This window comes from Pristiophorus japonicus, chromosome 10 (assembly GCF_044704955.1).
Source record: "Pristiophorus japonicus isolate sPriJap1 chromosome 10, sPriJap1.hap1, whole genome shotgun sequence".
Taxonomy (NCBI): Eukaryota; Metazoa; Chordata; class Chondrichthyes; family Pristiophoridae; genus Pristiophorus; species Pristiophorus japonicus.
The window spans coordinates 65,217,214-65,237,736 of NC_091986.1; the positions used below are offsets into that span (position 1 = coordinate 65,217,214).

Here is a 20,523-nt window from a genome sequence, read left to right on the forward strand (position 1 = left end):
CGTTTTTTGCCCTTTGGTGTTCTGCAGCTCTACCCATATAGATTCCACATCATCCAAGCTAATGTCTTTCCTAACTATTGCATTAATCTCCTCTTTAACCAGCAATGCTACCCCACCTCCTTTTCCTTTTATTCTATCCTTCCTGAATGTTGAATACCCCTGAATGTTGAGTTCCCAGCCCTGATCATCCTGGAGCCACGTCTCCGTAATCCCAATCACATCATATTTGTTAACATCTATTTGCACAATTAATTCATCCACCTTATTGCGGATACTCCTTGCATTAAGACACAAAGCCTTCAGGCTTGTTTTATTAACACCCTTTGTCCTTTTAGAATTTTGCTGTACAGTGGCCCTTTTTGTTTTTTGCCTTGGGTTTCTCTGCCCTCCACTTTTCCTCATCTCCTTTCTGTCTTTTGCTTTTGTCTCCTTTTTGTTTCCCTCTGTCTCCCTGCATTGGTTCCCATCCCCCTGCCATATTAGTTTAAATCCTCCCCAACAGCACTAGCAAACACTCCCCCTAGGACATTGGTTCCAGTCCTGCCCAGGTGCAGACCGTCCGGTTTGTACTGGTCCCACCTCCCCCAGAACCGGTCCCAATGCCCCAGGAATTTGAATCCCTCCCTGCTGCACCACTGCTCAAGCCACGTATTCATCTGCGCTATCCTGCGATTCCTACTCTGACTATCACGTGGCACTGGTAGCAATCCCGAGATTACTACTTTTGAGGTCCTACTTTTTAATTTAGCTCCTAGCTCCTTAAATTCGTTTCGTAGGACCTCATCCCTTTTTTTGCCTATGTCGTTGGTACCAATGTGCACCACGACAACTGGCTGTTCTCCCTCCCATTTCAGAATGTCCTGCACCCGCTCCGAGACATCCTTGACCCTTGCACCAGGGAGGCAACATACCATCCTGGAGTCTCGGTTGCGGCCGCAGAAACGCCTATCTATTCCCCTCACAATTGAATCCCCTATCACTATTGCTCTCCCACTCTTTTTCTTGCCCTCCTGTGCAGCAGAGCCAGCCACGGTGCCATGAACTTGGCTGCTGCTGCCCTCCCCTGATGAGTCATTCCCCTCAACAGTACCCAAAGCGGTGTATCTGTTTTGCAGGGGGATGACCACAGGGGACCCCTGCACTACCTTCCTTGCACTACTCTTCCTGCTGGTCTTCCATTCCCTATCTGGCTGTGGACCCTTTCCCTGCGGTAAGACCAACTCACTACACGTGATACTCACGTCATTCTCAGCATCGTGGATGCTCCAGAGTGAATCCACTTTCAGCTCCAACTCCGCAACGCGGGCCGTCAGGAGCTGGAGGTGGACACACTTCCCGCACACGTAGTCGTCAGGGACACCGGAAGCGTCCCTGAGTTCCCACATGGTACAGGAGGAGCATAACACCCGACCGAGCTCTCCTGCCATGTCTTAACCCTTAGATACACTTAAGTTGCATCTGTCACCTGTGTGCCATTCTGCTAACCTGTGACTTTCTGAAATCTATATAACTCTTGTTATTTGTCATACCCCCTTACTTTTAGATCAACAAATTTCAAGATTATGCTCTCTATGCCAAAGTCGAAATCATCTATCCATACAAAAAACGAAAGTGGATCCAGCACTGGCCCCTGGAATACACCACTTACAAATCTGCTCTAATCCAAGGAACACAAATTTACCTGAAAGTTTTGTTTCTTGTTTCAACTAACTTTCTTTCCATATGACTACTTTACCTTCTATGCAAAATGTTTTTATTGTTCTAACAACCCTCTTGTGAGACACGCTATTAAAAGCCTCTGGAAATCCATGTACACTTCATCCACTTTACTTTTTAAAAAAAATTGTCAAATCTGAATAACTTAATAAATCCATGCTGACTTCTTAATTAGTCAATACGATTCTAAACACTCACTAATTTTATCTTGAATTATGGATTCTGGAAGGATGAAATATCAAAGTCCTTGCTCTGTCTCATTTGCATATTGCTAATTTGGACAAAAAGCTGCCTCCTGCCAGCAACAGGAAAATTACCCAAAATATTCATTTTATGATCATTTGTCAAGACAGTATTCCTTCGAGAATCTGCAATATGGGAAATAATTTTAATGATGCCCACACACTACTTTCACAACTTGACTGTTACTTATGGTTCACGGTGTTATTCGTGATTGCATTGTGAAGCTCCATTATTACTTGGACTACCTGAAAGTGATTGTTGGTTGATTGAAGTCACCAACAATATTATAAAATGGCTCCAGTGGGATGGCTGATTTTAGCATGTGAATAGAAATTTATAACATATACTTTGGCCAATTTTTTTTCAAGAATATCTTTTGAAATTTAAAACTTACTTTTTCATGCAATAAAAACCATGTCTCCATTTCTGTATGGGCATATGGTTGTCCTTATCCACCTCTTGCTCGGTGTCAGTTGACTCTTAAACAAAGAGTGAAATAGAGAAATGTCAGAATAATCAATAATTGCATCAAAAATGCTTTTTAATCACTGAAATTGGTTATAAAGCTTGCTTGTCAAATTTTCATTCATTCTAAAATTACCAGGAATTGCATGTTTCCAATTGGTTTGAGCCATCTTCGGATTCTTCAGCTCTTTACAAAAATGGCACTAAAAATAAACAAACATTTCATTTTTATTCAGACAGACTAGAAAATCAACTAATAATTCAGCAGCAGATTGGGAAATCTGTTTGTGTTTTAAATTCAGCTCCAAACGATCTACTGCATCCTGTTCAATAAAAGGTATATAACATGGTCGCAACTTCTTATAACGTCTACCAAGGGCAATTAATTTTGGTAAGCTTTTCTTTGATTCTAAAGGATATGTGACTTTGTACATCTCCTTTACTATATCAGGGAGATAATCCATTTTAATTTCCAAGCATTGTTTTGTTATGCATATGTCTAGTTTATCTTGAGATTCTATCTTGTTCAGTTCAGTGTTTTCCACACTATTATGTTTTCGTAATAGCAATTTTTGGGTGTGTTGTAATATATCCTTATGAGAATCAGTGTTACTGGACAATGTTTTGCTTCCTTTTCGAATGTCTGAATGTGCAATCGGATCTTTTATTAAACTAGAATCGATAAAATTAATTTAAGATTTCTGAACAACACTGGGAAGGAGACCCCTTTTATGATTGATGATTTTCTTCTTCATATTGAGCTCCAACATTTTCTTATGTTTATCGCTTCTGAATGCCAGTTCAGTTAGAACAACTATACATGCAAATAAGGCTGTGGATTTAGCTGGGAATAAATCAATGTTGGAGCAGGTGGAATGAATGCATTTCTTGATCTCTGAATTTCTGTTGGTATGCCCCAGTTAAGCTGAAGTTTTTTCTGTGTAATGTGTCATTCCAGATTGATCCTGACATTATCTTCAAGGAAAACTGTTTCTATACCAATAGGCTCTATTTCAGCTGTACATGTCTTGATTGGTGGAGGTACTGGTGGTGCTTTAGGAATCATTTCCAATGACTTTTCATATGAAGTTGGAAATCCCCACAAACTTGAAATAAGCTTTTGTTTTAAGTTTAACTCCAAACGATCAACAGCATCATGTTCCATAAAAGGTATATACAATGGTCTTGGTTTTTTTATATCCTTTCCCAACTCTAATTGACTTTGGTAAATGTTTATTTGATGCTAGAGAATAGGAATGTTTATACGATTCCATTACGAGATTTGGTAAACAATCTACGTTAATTTCAACATATTGTTTCGTTAAGCACATAATTAATTTATTTTTGTCTTCTGGCTTGAAGTTGATAACAACAGATACCTCTCTTAAATTGTTTGCTTTTCCCTTCCTACTACCTCTTTCAGGTTGTGATGGAAACATGTTTTCTCTTCCATTCTGAGGCAATTCTTTCTGACGGGGAATGATTTTAAAAGGATATGGCATATTAGTTTTATTGGACACTGAATAATTTCGATCAATGTTTTCTGACTGCAGTCGTGCCGCAACCATGAAATCAGCTAAAGATTGCTGGACAAGCCTGGGGAGGCCCCACTTATTGTTTATTATTCTTCTCTTTTCATTTCTTTCTATAATGTTTTTATGTTTTACAGTTATGAATGGCAATTCGGTGGTGACAACATATGTATCAATTAGATTTAGCTGTGAAGGAATCAATTTAGGCGATGATGAAGTGAATATTTCTGTTGATCTCTGAAAATTTGAGGATAAATCCCTGTTGTGTTGGAGGTTTTTCTGTGTAATGTGCAATTCAAAAGAGTCTCTCGTTTTGTTATCAATGAAAGTTGAGTCCACGTTGACTGGCTCTATTTGGGCATCTCTCACCTTGGTTATGAGGGTTGCTTGAGGAGACATCATTCTCATTGAATTTTCAAAGGAAGTTGGGCATTCCCAGAGATGGGAAATAAGTCTTTGCTTTAAATTCATTTCCAAGCAGTCAACAGCATCCTGTTCAATAAATGGTATACACCGTTGTTGATACGGATTCGTTTTCCATCAGTCTGTTTCAGCGAATATACTGACACGCGAACACCTTAGCAGCTTTTAACAAAGCAGTCTTTATTAACTGTTTCAACGGCCGGGATTTATCAGAATAAAGGAACACTCTCCCTCAGAGTGCACTCACTTCCCTCGGACAAGCCCCGTTACAATATAGGGGTGCAACGGTTATACACTTTCGGTACGTAATACAATTGAGGGACATTCCGTTCACCCTATCCTTTTGTGATCCCTCCTTCCCTTTGTCCACTCATGAGCCGACATCTGGCCTTCCTTGCCCAATTAGATACGGGTAATTGGTTATGTGTAATAGCAACTGTTTTGCACAAAGAGCTTTTTCACCCATTGCTTGTTATTGCTACAATTTTACTGGCATGACTAGTAACCAAGACCTTGAGCAAGTCTGCTATTTGTGCCAATGTTGTAACATTTGCAGTCTGACATTCTTTTGGTTATCCTTCCATGATTCCTTTGTTCACTTCACTGTCTCCATTGCTATACATTTTCACACATTCTCACCGTGGCCTTGGTCTTGGACCTCTTCTGTTAGGAGGAATAAACTTAATTGAAGGTATTTTGTATGGGTTGTGAACACTGCTGACTGATTCGTGAACATTAGATGGAATTTCAACCCATTTCTTAGAAATACATATTTCAGGTTCATTAATAATATTCTGAATCTTCTCTATAGGCATGGTTATGCCAGTGGTGCATGGTCTAGTAAACATAATTGATGAATGACTGTTATTTATTTTTTGTTGTGTTGTAAATTGAGCTCTCCTTGTTTTGATCTCATCAAAATAATTAATTTGCTTAGATTCTATTGCGTGGTTTTTAGATGCTGGAGTCTGCTTCTCACCAAGAGGTTGTAGATTAGCTAATGTAACTGTATTTGTGCTAAAAATGGAAACTGGTGAAACAGTCATAGCTCCTTGTCTTGATATAGTGTGATACATTTGTTTCTTGGCATATATTTTGGATGGTACACTAGCCTGTACAGCAAATCTATCTTTACTTTCTATGTTCTCAGGGACATCATTTCCTTTTGTAGATGTGTCCATTTTCATTTCCAATTCTTTGGAGTTCAGCTGTTGCATATTTTCAGTCTCATTCAACGGAATAATTTCAACTTGATCTTCATTTACAAATGGCATATTCCCATATGTAATGTCAATATTTTTCAAAAAGGATTCATTCACTGAAGGAAGTGATGGCGCATGCTCAGCCTCTGTTTTTGATGGTTGGTGTGTTGAAGTTGGATGTTGTTGGGGTACATCAGGTTTATTAATGCTCTGCAGCAGATGGTAACTTGACATCTCTTGAAGTGGCTGTTCTTTGTTCACATAACAGTTAGATCTGTGCTGAGGAATTTTTCTGTCCAGATGAGAATCCAGATACTCAATGCTGCATTTACTAATTTGGGGCGTATCAATTTCTTTGATAATAACGTCAAAGGATTTTACTTTGCCTTCAGTTGCAGTAGTTGTTGGTCTCATTTCAAGGTGAGCTACCTGATCATGCAGCAGTGGTGTTTCAACCTCTTCAGTTTTAATTTCAACTGAATCTTCTTTGAGGGCATAGACTGGCGATTTTTGTATTCCAACAGATTGTTGAACACGAGGGGTACTTCTGCAGCCTTGATTTATCTTTCTTTCCAAATTTAATTTTAGGCGAGTGGCCTGCCTTTCATTGAATGTTGAGACTTCCAATTTCATTATGGTCGCATTAGCAGAATCTGCGGAGTTAACTTCCTTGACTGATATTGGTCTCCACTGTTGCATTCCAATCCTCCTTTGCAGATTGAATTCCAAGTCATAAACATCATTTTCAGTGAGGCTGAATGTTTTTATTTCCTTCATTTTAAGTTCAATAGATGAATTTTGAGGTTAAGGTGATAGTAGAGGCATCATCATTGAAAGTGACTTCCTTTGAATGTGTGGCAATCCCCACAGACTTTCTAATGCCATCTGAGCAGCATTCAGCTCAAGGGTTCTAACCTGGTTCTCAGGTAATTTTGGAACAACAGTAGGCATCATTTGATAAAGCACATTTTCCATTTGCCGAACTTTTCCAATCATTCCCTGATTCCTTTTAACAATTTCCAACTCTTCAGTAACTGGTGGTAAAACAAAATGAAGATTTTTTCTGAGCTGAAGTAACTCAAATTTTTCAACATTTTCTTTTGTCATAAAAGCAACTTTCTAAATGCATGGGTAAACGTGAAAATTGGTATTGTTCACCATTGCATACTTTTCATGTTCTTCCAAATGGTAGATATCAGACAAAGGAAGCTGGTTTGAATCTGGCAAGACTGTTCCTTGAAGACCATTGCAGTACCTGTTGTTTATAAAATCATTCTGTACTGGCACTCTTTTGATTTTGTCAATTATTGCTCTTGAGGCAAGCAAGGTCTGGCCTGTTGGAGATGATGGACAAGCGGATGACATACAACCTGATGTTTCTATTTCAGCAATGGTCTCAAATAGAGAGAAATGTGTGTTTCCCGTTAAAGTATTCAAGCTAGTACTTGTAGACCAAGATGTTTCAGATGACCATTGAGTGTCTGAATAATGAGCAAAAGAGGAACAACCATCGCTACTGCAGGATGAAATGGTTTCAAAACCGGGTGTAGACACTGGAGTAAGTGGATTACAAACCTGGGTTTTTAATGTATAGTAAGGCGCCAGTTTCACTACATTAACATATGGTATTTTTCTCAATGTTTCAGTACTGTATGAACTTTTTGTGGTTTGTGTACTGTAACTGAGAGATGACTCAGGAATTGATAATCGTGGGCATTCTCGCCAAGTGTTACCTTTGAGATAATTATTTCATCCTTTCTAAATCCCGATAGTGATGTAGAATATCTTTCATATTCATAGCTACTGTATTCAGTTTCTTTCAGTGCGGTGTTACTTCATGATGATCCTGAAATTTGCTTGTCCAATGATTTACTCGTAACAGTACACTGTTCATCAGTACTTGTCCATGTAACACTAGGAGTTATTCTCCATATTTCTTCTGAAGAAAACTGGTCAGATATGTTTGTTCCAACCGAAGTGTGCTTTCTGAACAAATTTTGTTTCAAGCATTTTTCCTTAGAGTCTGATAAGGCTAGACAGTCTTTGTTAAATGTGGATTCTTTTCCCTCAATCTGGTTCAGCGAATTCATTGAGTCGAACACTGTTACTGCTTATAACAAAGAAGACTTTATTGTTAATCACCGGCCGGGACTTAATCAGACAGAAGGAATGCTCTCTCGATAGAGCGCACCCACTTCCTACGGGCAAAGTGACGTTACATTGTAAAGGCACGACGGTTATACATTTTCGGTAAAAGATTACAAGATACAATTAGAGTGACATCCTAGTTCAGCCTATCCCCTTTGATCCCTCCTTCCCTTTGTCCACTCATGAGCCGACTTCAGTATGGTCTGTTTTTACACAGAGCCATTATTCTTCTGTTAATGTTTCATGTTAGTGGTATGATCTAATAAGACCTTGAAGTTATTTTGTAAGCTGTGTCAATACTGCAACACTTGCAGTCTCCAGTCTGAGATCTCCATGGCTATTCCTCCATGAATCCTTTGTTAACTTTTTACTGTCCCTATACATTTCCAACGTTCTCAACTTCAATGTCTGTACACATTCAATATCCAGTTTCAGTATGCATTGTCATTCCCCCCTTTTATCATTCCATGATAACCCTTAGGATTATTCTAGGAGTATCGCATTCATCCGTTCACACTCTATTTCCTGAATCTTATTGTCGAGTAGATCTTTATTTCGCTGGATCATAACCCGGGAGCCCTTGACCACAAGAGGGTTTGCTAACCTTGCCATCATTACTTTACAACAAAGGTTAAAGCAACCAACAATCAAGCAACAGGTAATTATTACTACGATGAGAATAATTGCCCCATGCATTAGATAGGATCTCCAAGATCCACCTAATAGCCAATCAAACCAGCTAGATCCTCCTGCTGGTGTGGATAACTTCTTCACCTCTATTCTTATGTGATCAGCGAGATTGGTTATGTTTTCTGAACTATCGGGAATGTAAGTGCAACATTCAGATCTGATCAGGGCACACGTTCCCCCTTTCTCAGCTAACAGGTAATCGAGGGCTATTCGGTTTTGTAATGCTACGGTCCATATTGCTACCATTTCGGCCGTGATGCCCTCCAGAGCTTTAGCAGTATCGTCTCTAGGTTCTGTACTTCATCCATGAGACGTCTTATCCCGATTGGGAACATCATGACCCCAAAGAACCTGTCGGCGGGGGTGAGGGCTCGCTTGTATCGGCTGGATGCATGTGCTTTCGCCAGGGTACGTACTTGCCACACAAATGGCACCACATATCCCAGATAGCAGGACCCTGTCCATCGCCTCGGCAACCAGGGATATGCCTTATGACCGCACACGAAATACGTGCCGTTAAAAGCTGCTTTCTGATATATTGCTTCCAGGTCCCAAGACTGGGCCCACAGACCTCCACCTGTTTTATTCGGAAGGTGAGAGAGGATGGTGACTCGTGCACCTGTGGTGATGTTGAGACTGTGTGGGCAATTGCTGTACCCTATGATATGTCCCTTGTTACTGGTGTCAATTCGGGTTATACATATGCCCCGGTTGGCCTCCCAACCCCCGAGGTATTGGTCAGGCTAAGAATGGGGGTTCCTTTTCACGGTCGTAGGTTGATTGGTACCATCCCTGGAATGTTTGACTAATGGGGTCTCCAGCACTCTCCCACTCGGTGACGTCCCCGTGGTCGTTCACGTGGTAACGGTATGATACGCCTCCTGCCCTCCGTGCTTCCTCTTTTGACCCGCCTTTCATCTCTCGTATTTGCATTGGCCCCCCTCCTCTCATGATAGTCTGGCTCTGAATCCACCTGACAGTCTCAGTTAGGGTCAGTGGAACGGGGCACAAAGGAATTCCCACTTTGGAATGTACAGGGATATGTGAACACATCCAGCAACTAGAAAAGTTCCCATTTCGCGCATAAACATAAGACATATCTAAAAAGGTGTTCACATGGAGCTCTCGCTTCAGTCTCGCTTCCCACGCGCCGCACTTGACGTACACCAACGCTACTATACAGACTGTGGCACACAGACACAGTTTCATCTTATCACTCTTGGTTAACAATTATTTGAGAACAAAATGTTTCTTGTAGCGTCTCTGTGGACAAGGATAAATAGTCCGAATATTTTGCTGATTCAAAGAGTTCGGTTTTCTCGCCTCTCAGGTCACCGTCGGTGTAGCTGGTTGTCTATCACTGGGGGCAGGGGTTCAAACTGTTCTCCTCGGGACCCGCTCAGTTAGTCGGGACGCTCCTAGGAAGGACCTTATTCAGTTATGGAGAAGAGGAAGCCTGGAACAGAAACGGGGGTTAGGACAACCAGTAAAATAGGTTCGTTAGAGGGTGATGAGCTTGCAGTGGTGCATGTGAACCCAGGCACTTCTCTCCTCAACCTTAGCTGCAGTGGGGGTAGTAAGTAACACCTGAAAAGGCCCCTCCCATCGTGGCTCTAATCCCTTTCGAATCCATTTCTTAATCAGGACATACTTCCCTGGTGCCACGAGGGACGATTCGGGCAAAACTGGGAGGTCGAGGTGAGCATCTCGAACCTGGTTGTGGGCTATTCGCAGAGCCTGAGTCAGGGAAAGAACATAGGTGGTCATTTCCTCAGTCATGTGGTAGAGGGGACATTCTGATTCCATGGGGTCCTAAGGGGCTATGTTCTCAGGGACATCATTTCCTTTTGTAGATGTGCCCATTTTCATTTCCAATTCTTTCGAGTTCAGCTGTTGCATATTTTCAGTCTTATTCAACGGAATAATTTCAACTTGATCTTTATTTACAAATGTCATATTCCCATATGTAATGTCAATATTTTTCAAAAAGGATTCATTCACTGAAGGAAGTGATGGCGCATGCTAAACCTCTGTTTCTGATGGTTGGTGTGTTGAAGTTGGATGTTGTTGAGGTACATCAGGTTTATTAATGCTCTGCAGTAGATGGTAACTTGACATCTCTTCAAGTGGCTGTTCTTTGTTCACATAACAGTTAGATCTGCGCTGAGGAATTTTTCTGTCCAGATGAGAATCCAGATACTCAATGCTGCATTTACTAATTTGGGGAGTATCAATTTTTTAACAATAACTTCAATGGATTTTATTTTGTCTTCAGTTGCAGTAGTTGTTGGTTTCATTTCAAGATGAGCTACCTGATCATAATAGAAACATAGAGACATAGAAAATAGGTGCAGGAGTATGCCATTCGGCCCTTCTAGCCTGCACCGCCATTCAATGAGTTCATGGCTGAACATGCAACTTCAGTACCCCATTCCTGCTTTCTCGCCATACCCCTTGATCCCCCTAGTAGTAAGGACTGCATCTAACTTCTTTTTGAATATATTTAGTGAATTGGCCTCAACAACTTTCTGTGGCAGAGAATTCCACAGGTTCACCACTCTCTGGGTGAAGAAGTTTCTCCTCATCTCGGTCCTAAATGGCTTACCACTTATCCTTAGACTGTGTCCCCTGGTTCTGGACTTCCCCAACATTGGGAACATTCTTCCTGCATCTAACCTGTCTAACCCCGTCAGAATTTTAAATGTTTCTATGCGGTCCCCTCTCATTCTTCTGAACTCCAGTGAATACAAGCCCAGTTGATCCAGTCTTTCTTGATAGGTCAGTCCCGCCATCCCGGGAATCAGTCTGGTGAACCTTCGCTGCACTCCCTCAATAGCAAGAATGTCCTTCCTCAGGTTAGGAGACCAAAACTGTACACAATATTCCAGGTGTGGCCTCACCAAGGCCCTGTACAACTGTAGCAACACCTCCCTGCCCCTGTACTCAAATCCCCTCGCTATGAAGGCCAACATGCCATTTGCTTTCTTAACCGCCTGCTGTACCTGCATGCCAACCTTCAATGACTGATGTACCATGACACCCAGGTCTCGTTGCACCTTCCCTTTTCCTAATCTGTCACCATTCAGATAATAGTCTGTCTCTCTGTTTTTACCACCAAAGTGGATAACCTCACATTTATCCACATTATACTTCATCTGCCATGCATTTGCCCACTCACCTAACCTATCCAAGTCGCTCTGCAGCCTCATTGCATCCTCTCGCAGCTCACACTGCCACCCAACTTAGTGTCAACCGCAAATTTGGAGATACTACATTTAATCCCCTCGTCTAACTCATTAATGTACAGTGTAAACAGCTGGGGCCCCAGCACAGAACCTTGCGGTACCCCACTAGTCACTGCCTGCCATTCTGAAAGGTCCCCATTTACTCCTACTCTATGTGTACATAATACAGCAGTGGTGTTTCAACCTCTTCAGTTTTAATTTCAACTGAATCTTCTTTGAGGGCATAGACTGGCGATTTCTGTATTCCAACAGATTGTTGAATGAGAGGGGTACTTCTGCAGCCTTGAGTTATCTTTCTTTCCAAATTTAATTTTAGGCGAGTGGTCTGCCTTTCATTGAATGTTGAGACTTCCAACTTCATTATGGTCGCATTAGCAGAATCTGCGGAGTTAACTTCCTTGACTGATATTGGTCTCCACTGTTGCATTCCAATCCTCCTTTGCAGACTGAATTCCAAGTCAAAAACATCATTTTCAGTGAGGCTGAATGTTTTTATTTCCTTCATTTTAAGTTCAATGGATGAATTTTGAGGTAAAGGTGATAGTCGAGGCATCATCATTGAAAGTGACTTCCTTTGAATGTGTGGCAATCCCCACAGACTTTCTAATGCCATCTGAGCAGCATTCAGCTCAAGGGTTCTAAACTGGTTCTCAGGTAATTTTGGAACAACAGTAGGTATCATTTGATAAAGCACATTTTCCATTTGCCGAACTTTTCCAATCATTCCCTGATTCCTTTTAACAATTTCCAACTCTTCAGTAACTGGTGGTAAAACAAAATGAAGATTTTTTCTGAGCTGAAGTAACTCAAATTTTTCAACATTTTCTTTTGTCATAAAAGCAACTTTCTAAATGCATGGGTAAACGTGAAAATTGGTATTGTTCACCATTGCATACTTTTCATGTTCTTCCAAATGGTAGATATCAGACAAAGAAAGCTGGTTTGAATCTGGCAAGACTGTTCCTTGAAGACATTGCAGTACCTGTTGTTTATAAAATCATTCTGTACTGGCACTCTTTTGATTTTGTCAATTATCGCTCTTGAGGCAAGCAAGGTCTGGCCTGTTGGAGATGATGGACAAGCGGATGACATACAACCTGATGTTTCTATTTCAGCAATGGTCTCAAATAGAGAGAAATGTGGTTTCCCGTTAAAGTATTCAAGCAAGTACTTGTAGACCAAGATGTTTCAGATGACCATTGAGTGTCTGAATAATGAGCAAAAGAGGAACAACCATCGCTACTGCAGGATGAAATGGTTTCAAAACCGGGTGTAGACACTGGAGTAAGTGGATTACAAACCTGGGTTTTTAATGTGGAGTAAGGCGCCAATTTCACTACATTAACATATGGTATTTTTCTCAATGTTTCAGTACTGTATGAACTTTTTGTGGTTTGTGTACTGTAACTGAGAGATGACTCAGGAATTGATAATCGTGGGCCTGCCATTTTGGCATTCTCGCCAAGTGTTACCTTTGACATAATTATTTCATCCTTTCTAAATCCCGATGGTGATGCAGAATATCTTTCATACTCATAGCTACTGTATTCAGTTTCTTTCAGTGCGGTGTTACTTCGTGATGATCCTGAAATTTGCTTGTCCAATGATTTACTAGTAACAGTACACTGTCCATCAGTACTTGTCCATGTAACACGAGGAGTTATTCTCCATATTTCTTCTGAAGAAAACTGGTCAGATGTGTTTGTTCCAACCGAAGTGTGCTTTCTGAACAAATTTTGTTTCAAGCATTTTTCCTTAGAGTCTGATAAGGCTAGCCAGTCTTTTCCCGCACCTTTTAAAGCACTATACTGAGAAGAGTTATTGGAAACTGATCTGGACTTTTTGTAACTTAATTTTTCATTTGCAATTGAACCAAATGAATGAATAGATGTGTTCTTGAAGCAATCACAACCGGGATGATCACAAAAAGGTATCTCAAAGTAATTTTCATTTACTGCTTTTTCATTCAGACCTTTGGATTCTTCCAACTCTGACTTGACAAACGCTTCTGTTACATTACGTTGTTTTCTGTTTATTTATAACACATACAAGTCAATGCACAAAAATTAATTGTACTCTATCAATATATATTAAGAACAAAACATTGTCATACAGGCAATTCTTTTTCATAAATATACATTTTAAAAGTACAATGATACCATTTAGCATTTTGTCAATCATGATTCATTGTCTAGGAGTTACATTTTCAGATCTGTATTTGATAACCGAAAAGACAGAAAATACAGGGGATGATTTTCATATTTGGCAGACTTTGGGTGGGTGAAGTGATCAGGATGCCTGCTTGATGTCTCCAGAGACGACTTAACCATTTTCATGGTTGAGATTCATTTGAATTGGCAAGCTGCCCACGGGTTTCCAGTGTTGATGAGCAGCTCGCCGATTGGGAGGGCAGGATAGCTGGTGCTCTAACATATATTTAAAGCGTGCTTGCACCTTTTAAAGCAAGTATATTTTTTTCTTTGGTGTTGATTCTGAGATGATATTTTAAAATTTTTTTTCATAAGGTTGACTACCAGGGCACCCAATGGCCGCGATTTTACAAAACTTGGCTTATGGAGGGAATCACAGTACACACGGAGATCCTCTTCCCTTCTCATGAGTGGAAGAGACCTTCCCGGGAGATCAACACAGCCTGGTTGCACATTGCAGAGGAGGCACAAGCAGGGATGTGATCAGGAGAACCTGGGTGCAGCACCACAAATGTTTCAATGATCTCAGTAGATCATGAAATGTTTGAACAAAGCCGCACTCAATCTCATCCTGCTGTACGCGACTCATCACATCCCCATCACTCTAGCTTCCTTACCCTATTCTTTCACATCCTTACTCACCTCCACCCATCCCTCTCTCATCATCATAGGTAGTCCCTTGGAATCGAGGAAAACTTGCTTCCACTTTTAGCATGAGTTCTTAGGTGGCTGTACAGTCCAATACGAGAACCACAGTCTCTGTCACAGGTGGGACAAATAGTTGTTGAGGGAAGGGTGGTTGGGACAGATTTGCCGCACGCTCTTTCTGCTGCCTGTGTTGATACGGTTTCTTTTTCCCTCAATCTGTTTCAGCGAATACACTGACATGCGAACACTGTAGCAGCTTCTAACAAAGCAGACTTTATTAATTGTTTCACCGGCCGGGACTTATCAGAACAAAGTAACGCTCTCCCTCAGAGTGCGCTCACTTCCCTTGGACAAGTCCCGTTACAATGTAGGGGCGCAACAGTTATATACTTTCGGTACGTAATACAATTGAGGGACATTCAGTTCACCCTATCCTTTTGTGATCCCTCCTTCCCTTTGTCCACTCATGAGCCGACACCTGGCCTTCCTTGCCTAATTAGGTACGGGCAAGTGGTTATGTGTAATAGCAACTGTTTTTGCACAAAGAGCTTTTCACCCATTGCTTGTTATTGCTACAATTTTACTGGCGTGACTAGCAACCAAGACCTTGAGCAAGTCTGCTATTTGTGCCAATGTTGTAACATTTGCAGTCTGACATTCTTTTGGTTATCCTTCCATGATTCCTTTGTTCACTTCACTGTCTCCATTGCTATACATTTTCGCACATTCTCATTCCCCGCTTTTATCATTCCATGATAATCTTTAGGATTATTCCAGGAGTATCGCTTTCAGCCGTTCGCACTCTCTTCCCTGATCCTCCTTGTCGAGTCGGTCTTTAGTTTGCTAGATCATAACCCGGGAGCCCATGGCCACAAGAGGGTTTGCTAACCTTGCCATCATTACTTTACAACAAAGGTTAAAGCAACCAACAATCAAGCAACAGGTAATTATTACTACGATGAGAATAATTGCCCCATGCATTAGATAGGATCTCCAAGATCCACCTAATAGCCAATCAAACCAGCTAGATCCTCCTGCTGGTGTGGATAACTTCTTCACCTCCCTTCTTATGTGATCAGCGAGATTGGTTATGTTTTCTGAACTATCGGGAATGTAAGTGCAACATTCAGATCCGATCAGGGCACACGTTCCCCCTTTCTCAGCTAACAGGTAATCAAGGGCCATTCGGTTTTGTAATGCTACGGTCCGTATCGCTACCATTTCAGCCGTGATGTCCTCCAGAGCTTCAGCAGTATAGTTAGCTATCTGTTCCAATACCCTCTCTAGGTTCTGTACTTCATCCATGGTGCGTCCTATCCCGATTGGAAACATCATGACCCCAAAGAACCTGTCGGCGGGGGTGAGGGCTCACCTGTGTCGGCTGGAGGCATGTGCTTCTGCCAGGGTACGTATTTGCCGCACAAATGGCACCACATATCCCAAATAGCAGGACCCTGTCCATCGCCTAGGTAAACAGGGATACGCCCGATGCCCGCACACAAAATACATGCCGTTATACGCTGCCTTTTTATATATTGTGTTGGAGTCCCAACACTGGGCCCACAGACCTCCACCTGTTCTATTCGGAAGGTGAGAGAGGATAGTGACTCGTGCACGTGTTGTGATGTTGAGGTTGTGTGGGCAATCGCTGTACCCTATGATATGTCCCTTTCTGCTGGTGTCATTTTGGGTTAAACATATGGTCCCGGTTGGCCTCCCGATCCCCGAGGTATTGGTCAGGACTAAGAATGGGGGTTCCTTTTTATGGTCATACGGTGGTTGGTACCATTCCTGATACGTTTGACTAATGGAGTACCCAACACTCTCCCACTCGGTAACGTCCCCGTGGTTGTCCACACGGTAACGATATGATGCTCCTCCTGCCCTCCGTGATCCCTCTCTTAACCCGCCTTTCATCTTTCATTTTTGCACTGGCCCCCCTCCTCTCATGCTAGTCTGGCTCAGAAGCCACTTGACAGTCTCAGTTAGGGTCAGTGGAACGGGGAGCAAAGGAATTTCCCCTTTGGAATGTACAGGGATATGTGAGCACACCCAGCAACTAGAAAAGTTCCCATTTCGCGCATAAACATAAGACATATCCAAAAAGGTGTTTACATGGAGCTCTCGCTTCAGTCTCGCTTCCCACGCGCCGCACTTGACGTACACCAACGCTACTATACAGACTGTGGCACACAGACACAGTTTCATCTTATCACTCTTGGTTAACAATTATTCGAGAACAAAATGTTTCTTGTAGCGTCTCTATGGACAAGGATAAATAGTCCGAATATTTTACTGATTCAAAGAGTTCGGTTTTCTCGCCTCTCAGGTCACCGTCGATGTAGCTGGTTGTCTATCACTACGGGCAGGGGTTCAAACTGTTTTCCTCGGGACCCGCTCAGTTAGTCGGGACGCTCCTAGGAAGGACCTTATTCAGCTATGGAGAAGAGGAAGTCTGGAACAGAAACAGGGGTTAGGACAACCAGTAAAATAGGTTCATTAGAGGGTGATGAGCTTGCAGTGGTGCAGGTGAACCCAGGCACTTCTCCCCTCAACCTTAGCTGCAGTGGGGGTAGTAAGTAACACCTGAAAAGGCCCCTCCCATCATGGCTATAATCCCTTTCGAATCCATTTCTTAATCAGGACATACTTCCCTGGTGCCACGAGGGACGATTCGGGCAAAACTGGGAGGTCGAGGTGAGCATCTCGAACCTGGTTGTGGGCTATTCGCAGAGCCTGAGTCTGGGAAAGAACATAGGTGGTCATTTCCTCAGTCATGTGGTGGAATTGGACAGTAGAGGGGACATTCTGATTCCATGGGGTCATAAGGGGCCTACCATAAATTACCTCAGCGGGGGTCAGTCTAGCCTTACCGGTGGGAGTAGTTCGGATCTGGAATAGGGTGATGGGAAGGAGTTTGAGCCAATTGAGCCCAGTTGATGTTACCAGTTTTGCAAGCTTGGTTTTAAGGGTTTGATTAGCACGTCCAACTAGTCCCGCAGCTTGGGGTCTGTATGCACAATGCAGCTGCTGGTTAATGCGCATCTGGGAACAGAATCTTTGTTAACTTGTCCTATAAAGTGAGGGCCTTAATCAGAACTCAGTCGAGCTGGGATACTATATCTAGGAACAATTTCACTCATTAACACCTTAACAACAGTTTGAGCCTTATTGTCCAGGGTAGGGTAAGCTTCGATCCATTTGCTAAACATTTACTATTACTAACACATATTTGTAACACTGAACTCTTTGCAACTCAATATAGTCCAACTGCAAGGTCTCAAAGGGACCTTCTGGTAGGGGCGTCTTACCCCAATCACAGGGGACTCCCTTCCCTGGATTATGCTGTTGGCAAACAAGGCAGCGACTACTGATGTTCTGGGCCAGCGCCTGGAGTCTAGGGTGCCACCATGTGGCCAAAAGTGTGTCACTTGTCCTTGCTCCACAATGAGTAGCAAAGTGCATACATTCAATAACCCATAGGGCCAACTCGTCAGACATGCAAGTCTGTTCCGTGGGAGTGGTCCAGAGTTTAGAAACATTGTCATAAGTACATCCATAATCTTTCCACAACAGTTTATCTTTTTCAGGAGCGTCCTCCTGTGCTTTAATGACATCTTGAATAGTTGGCATTGGTTTTTCCGAGCTAACTTATCCTTTGCAGGATTTTTAGTTTGACTCATCATTCTGGGCACCACCATTTGTTGTCCACGTGAGGCCTGTTTGGCTTCTCTGTCAGCACAGCGGTTTCCTATGTCAACCGGAGATTTTCCGGTAGTGTGGGCGGTACACTTGACAATGGCAATACGTTTGGGGAACATGAGGGCCTGCAACAAGTCCGATACTAGTTGCCTATGGGATATCTCATTTCCATTTGAGGTTAAGAATCACCTGTTTTTCCATAATTGTCCAAAATCATGGGCCACCCCAAAGGCATACCTAGAGTCGGTATTGATATTGACCTTGAGGTCTTTAGCTAAGATACAGGCTCAAGTGAGGGCGAATAGTTCAGCTTGTTGGGCGGAATAGGCGGTCTCAAAGGCGGCAGGTTCCAGGACCTGATTCTCCTGTTTTACTATGGCGTATCCCGAAATTCGTCCGCCTTCTGGGTCAATGGAAGAGCTTCCGTCAACGTACATAATACAGTCAGGGTCCTCCATTGGTACATCAACTAAATCCGCCCTAACCGAGGTGGCCTCTTGAATTAAAGATAAACATTCGTGACTTGGTTCTTCCTCATCTTGGGGTGGCTCGGTAAGAAAACAGGCTGGATTAATGGCAGCACAGCGCCGAAAGGTCTGCTTAGGATTATTTAGTAGGTAGATCTCATATCTGCTTTGCCTGGCCATGGTAAGATGTTGAGTCTGCAGCTGACCCAGGAGGGCAGCGACGGAGTGAGAGGTATATACAACAATATCCTGCTGGAGGGTAAGGTTGGCGGCGGATTGAAGACTGTTATAGATGGCAGTTAATATTTGAATACATACAGGGTGTCCCAAGGTAACGGGGTCTATTTTGGAAGAGTAGTAGGCAACAGGCCTATGCTTATCCCCGTGTTTCTGAGTTAAGACAGCGGTAGCACAATCTTTCAGGATCGTACAATACAGTTGAAAGGGCTGGTCATAGAGGGGCCGGCCCAAAGCCAGAGCTTGCAGCAGGGCTGTCTTTCGTTCCTTAAAGGCTTGGATGTCTGCGGCTTCTATTTCAAAGCTGCCTTCCTTGGTTGTATACGGTGTGAGGTGCTTAGTCATCAGGGCAACATTAGGGATCCAGGATCTACAGTAATTGATCATCCCCAACCACTGCTGCATTTGTTTAGCCGTGCTAGGAACTGGAAACTGGCAGATGAGTTCGACCCGGCTAGCCTCCAGGGCTCGGTGGGTGCCTGATAAAATGATCCCAAGAAATTTAACTTGAGACTGGCCAATCTTGACCTTTGATGGTGAAACTATGTATCCCAGGGAGGACAAGTAATTCAGTAACTGATTCGCATCCTCCTGATTACTTGGTTCATCTGCGCTGGCTACCAGCAAATCGTCCACATATTGGATTAAAGTGGATCCCTTAGTCAGCGTGAGGGACTGTAACTGTTCCTGCAGGCATCTCGAGAACAATGTCGGGGAGTGGATGAACCCTTGGGGAAGTCTAGTCCATGTATATTGCTGTCCCTGGTAAGTGAAGGCGAACAGGTACTGACTCATCTGGGCCAGCGGCAAAGCGAAGAAGGCATGTTGGAGGTCTATTATTGTGAAGATCTTGGCGTTGGCTGGGATTAACGACAGTATCTGTGCTGGGTAGGGGCTGGATGATAGCATTGATGGCTCGAAGGTCTTGGACCAAACGGAACTGATTTGTTTTGCCTGGCTTAGGGACTGCCAGTATTGGGGTATTACACGGGGACTGACATTGAACCAAAATCTCCTGTTCTACTAATCCCTTGATCAATCGGTGGATACTTGGTATTGCTTGTGGTTTCAGTGGGTACTGATGGATGGAGGGCCAGTCCACATTGTCCTGTACCAGGATTTCAATGGGATCGATTGGAGTATAACCCACTTGGGAGGGGTCCTCTGCCCATATGTGAGGATCCACGTGATCGGGTGTATTGGTACCGGTATGGTGGCGTAGTACCGTCAGGACCTTCTCGGGGTCTCTGTGAAATTGGACCGTCCGGCCATGTCCCACAATCTGCAAATCCGGGCTGGTAGGGTCAGCCTCGTCTATAGCTTGGCGCACCATAATTCCGAAATCTTTAGCGTGGTGGGGAGGTAATACTTCGCGAATGACATGGGGTGCCACCGTCGGGGGCTGCTGCCACAACTTTCTATTCATTTCCACGAAATCTGCTTTCCCCTCCGGTCCAGACACTCTGGCTCTTAGGAGGATTTCCCACTCCTCCCCCACGTGATCCTGGTAGAGATTCTGGAGATCCTAATTCTTACCACTAGGATCATAGGCTAGGGTCACATGATAGGGCGCTTGGGGCAAATCCAGGGACCAC

The 20,523-nt window shown here is 42.9% G+C and overlaps 1 protein-coding gene and 1 long non-coding RNA gene across 11 annotated transcripts in view; one reads left to right on the top strand and one right to left on the bottom strand.

Moving 5' to 3' along the window:
- LOC139275001 (zinc finger protein 462-like) overlaps positions 1 to 20,523 on the top strand; it is a 189,675-nt gene that overhangs the window by 121,733 nt on the left and 47,419 nt on the right. For 4 of the 10 annotated variants that reach the window (XM_070891840.1, XM_070891842.1, XM_070891834.1 and 1 more), the window contains one exon: positions 2,661 to 2,815. The exons of 5 other annotated variants lie outside the window; for them this stretch is intronic. Coding sequence is in view for 1 of the 5 variants with exons in the window: in XM_070891835.1 (XP_070747936.1) it covers positions 2,771 to 2,815 (45 nt within the window). In the remaining 4 variants the exon portion in view is untranslated. Of the gene's footprint in view, positions 1 to 2,660; positions 2,816 to 3,382; positions 3,473 to 20,523 lie in introns of those variants that run through there. One more of the 10 variants, XM_070891847.1, reaches the window with a different exon arrangement.
- On the bottom strand, positions 2,354 to 2,629 carry LOC139275004 (uncharacterized). The gene is made up of 2 exons (XR_011595649.1): positions 2,561 to 2,629; positions 2,354 to 2,438 (listed from the first exon to the last, which is right to left on the bottom strand). It is a non-coding gene; the product is annotated as an uncharacterized lncRNA (long non-coding RNA).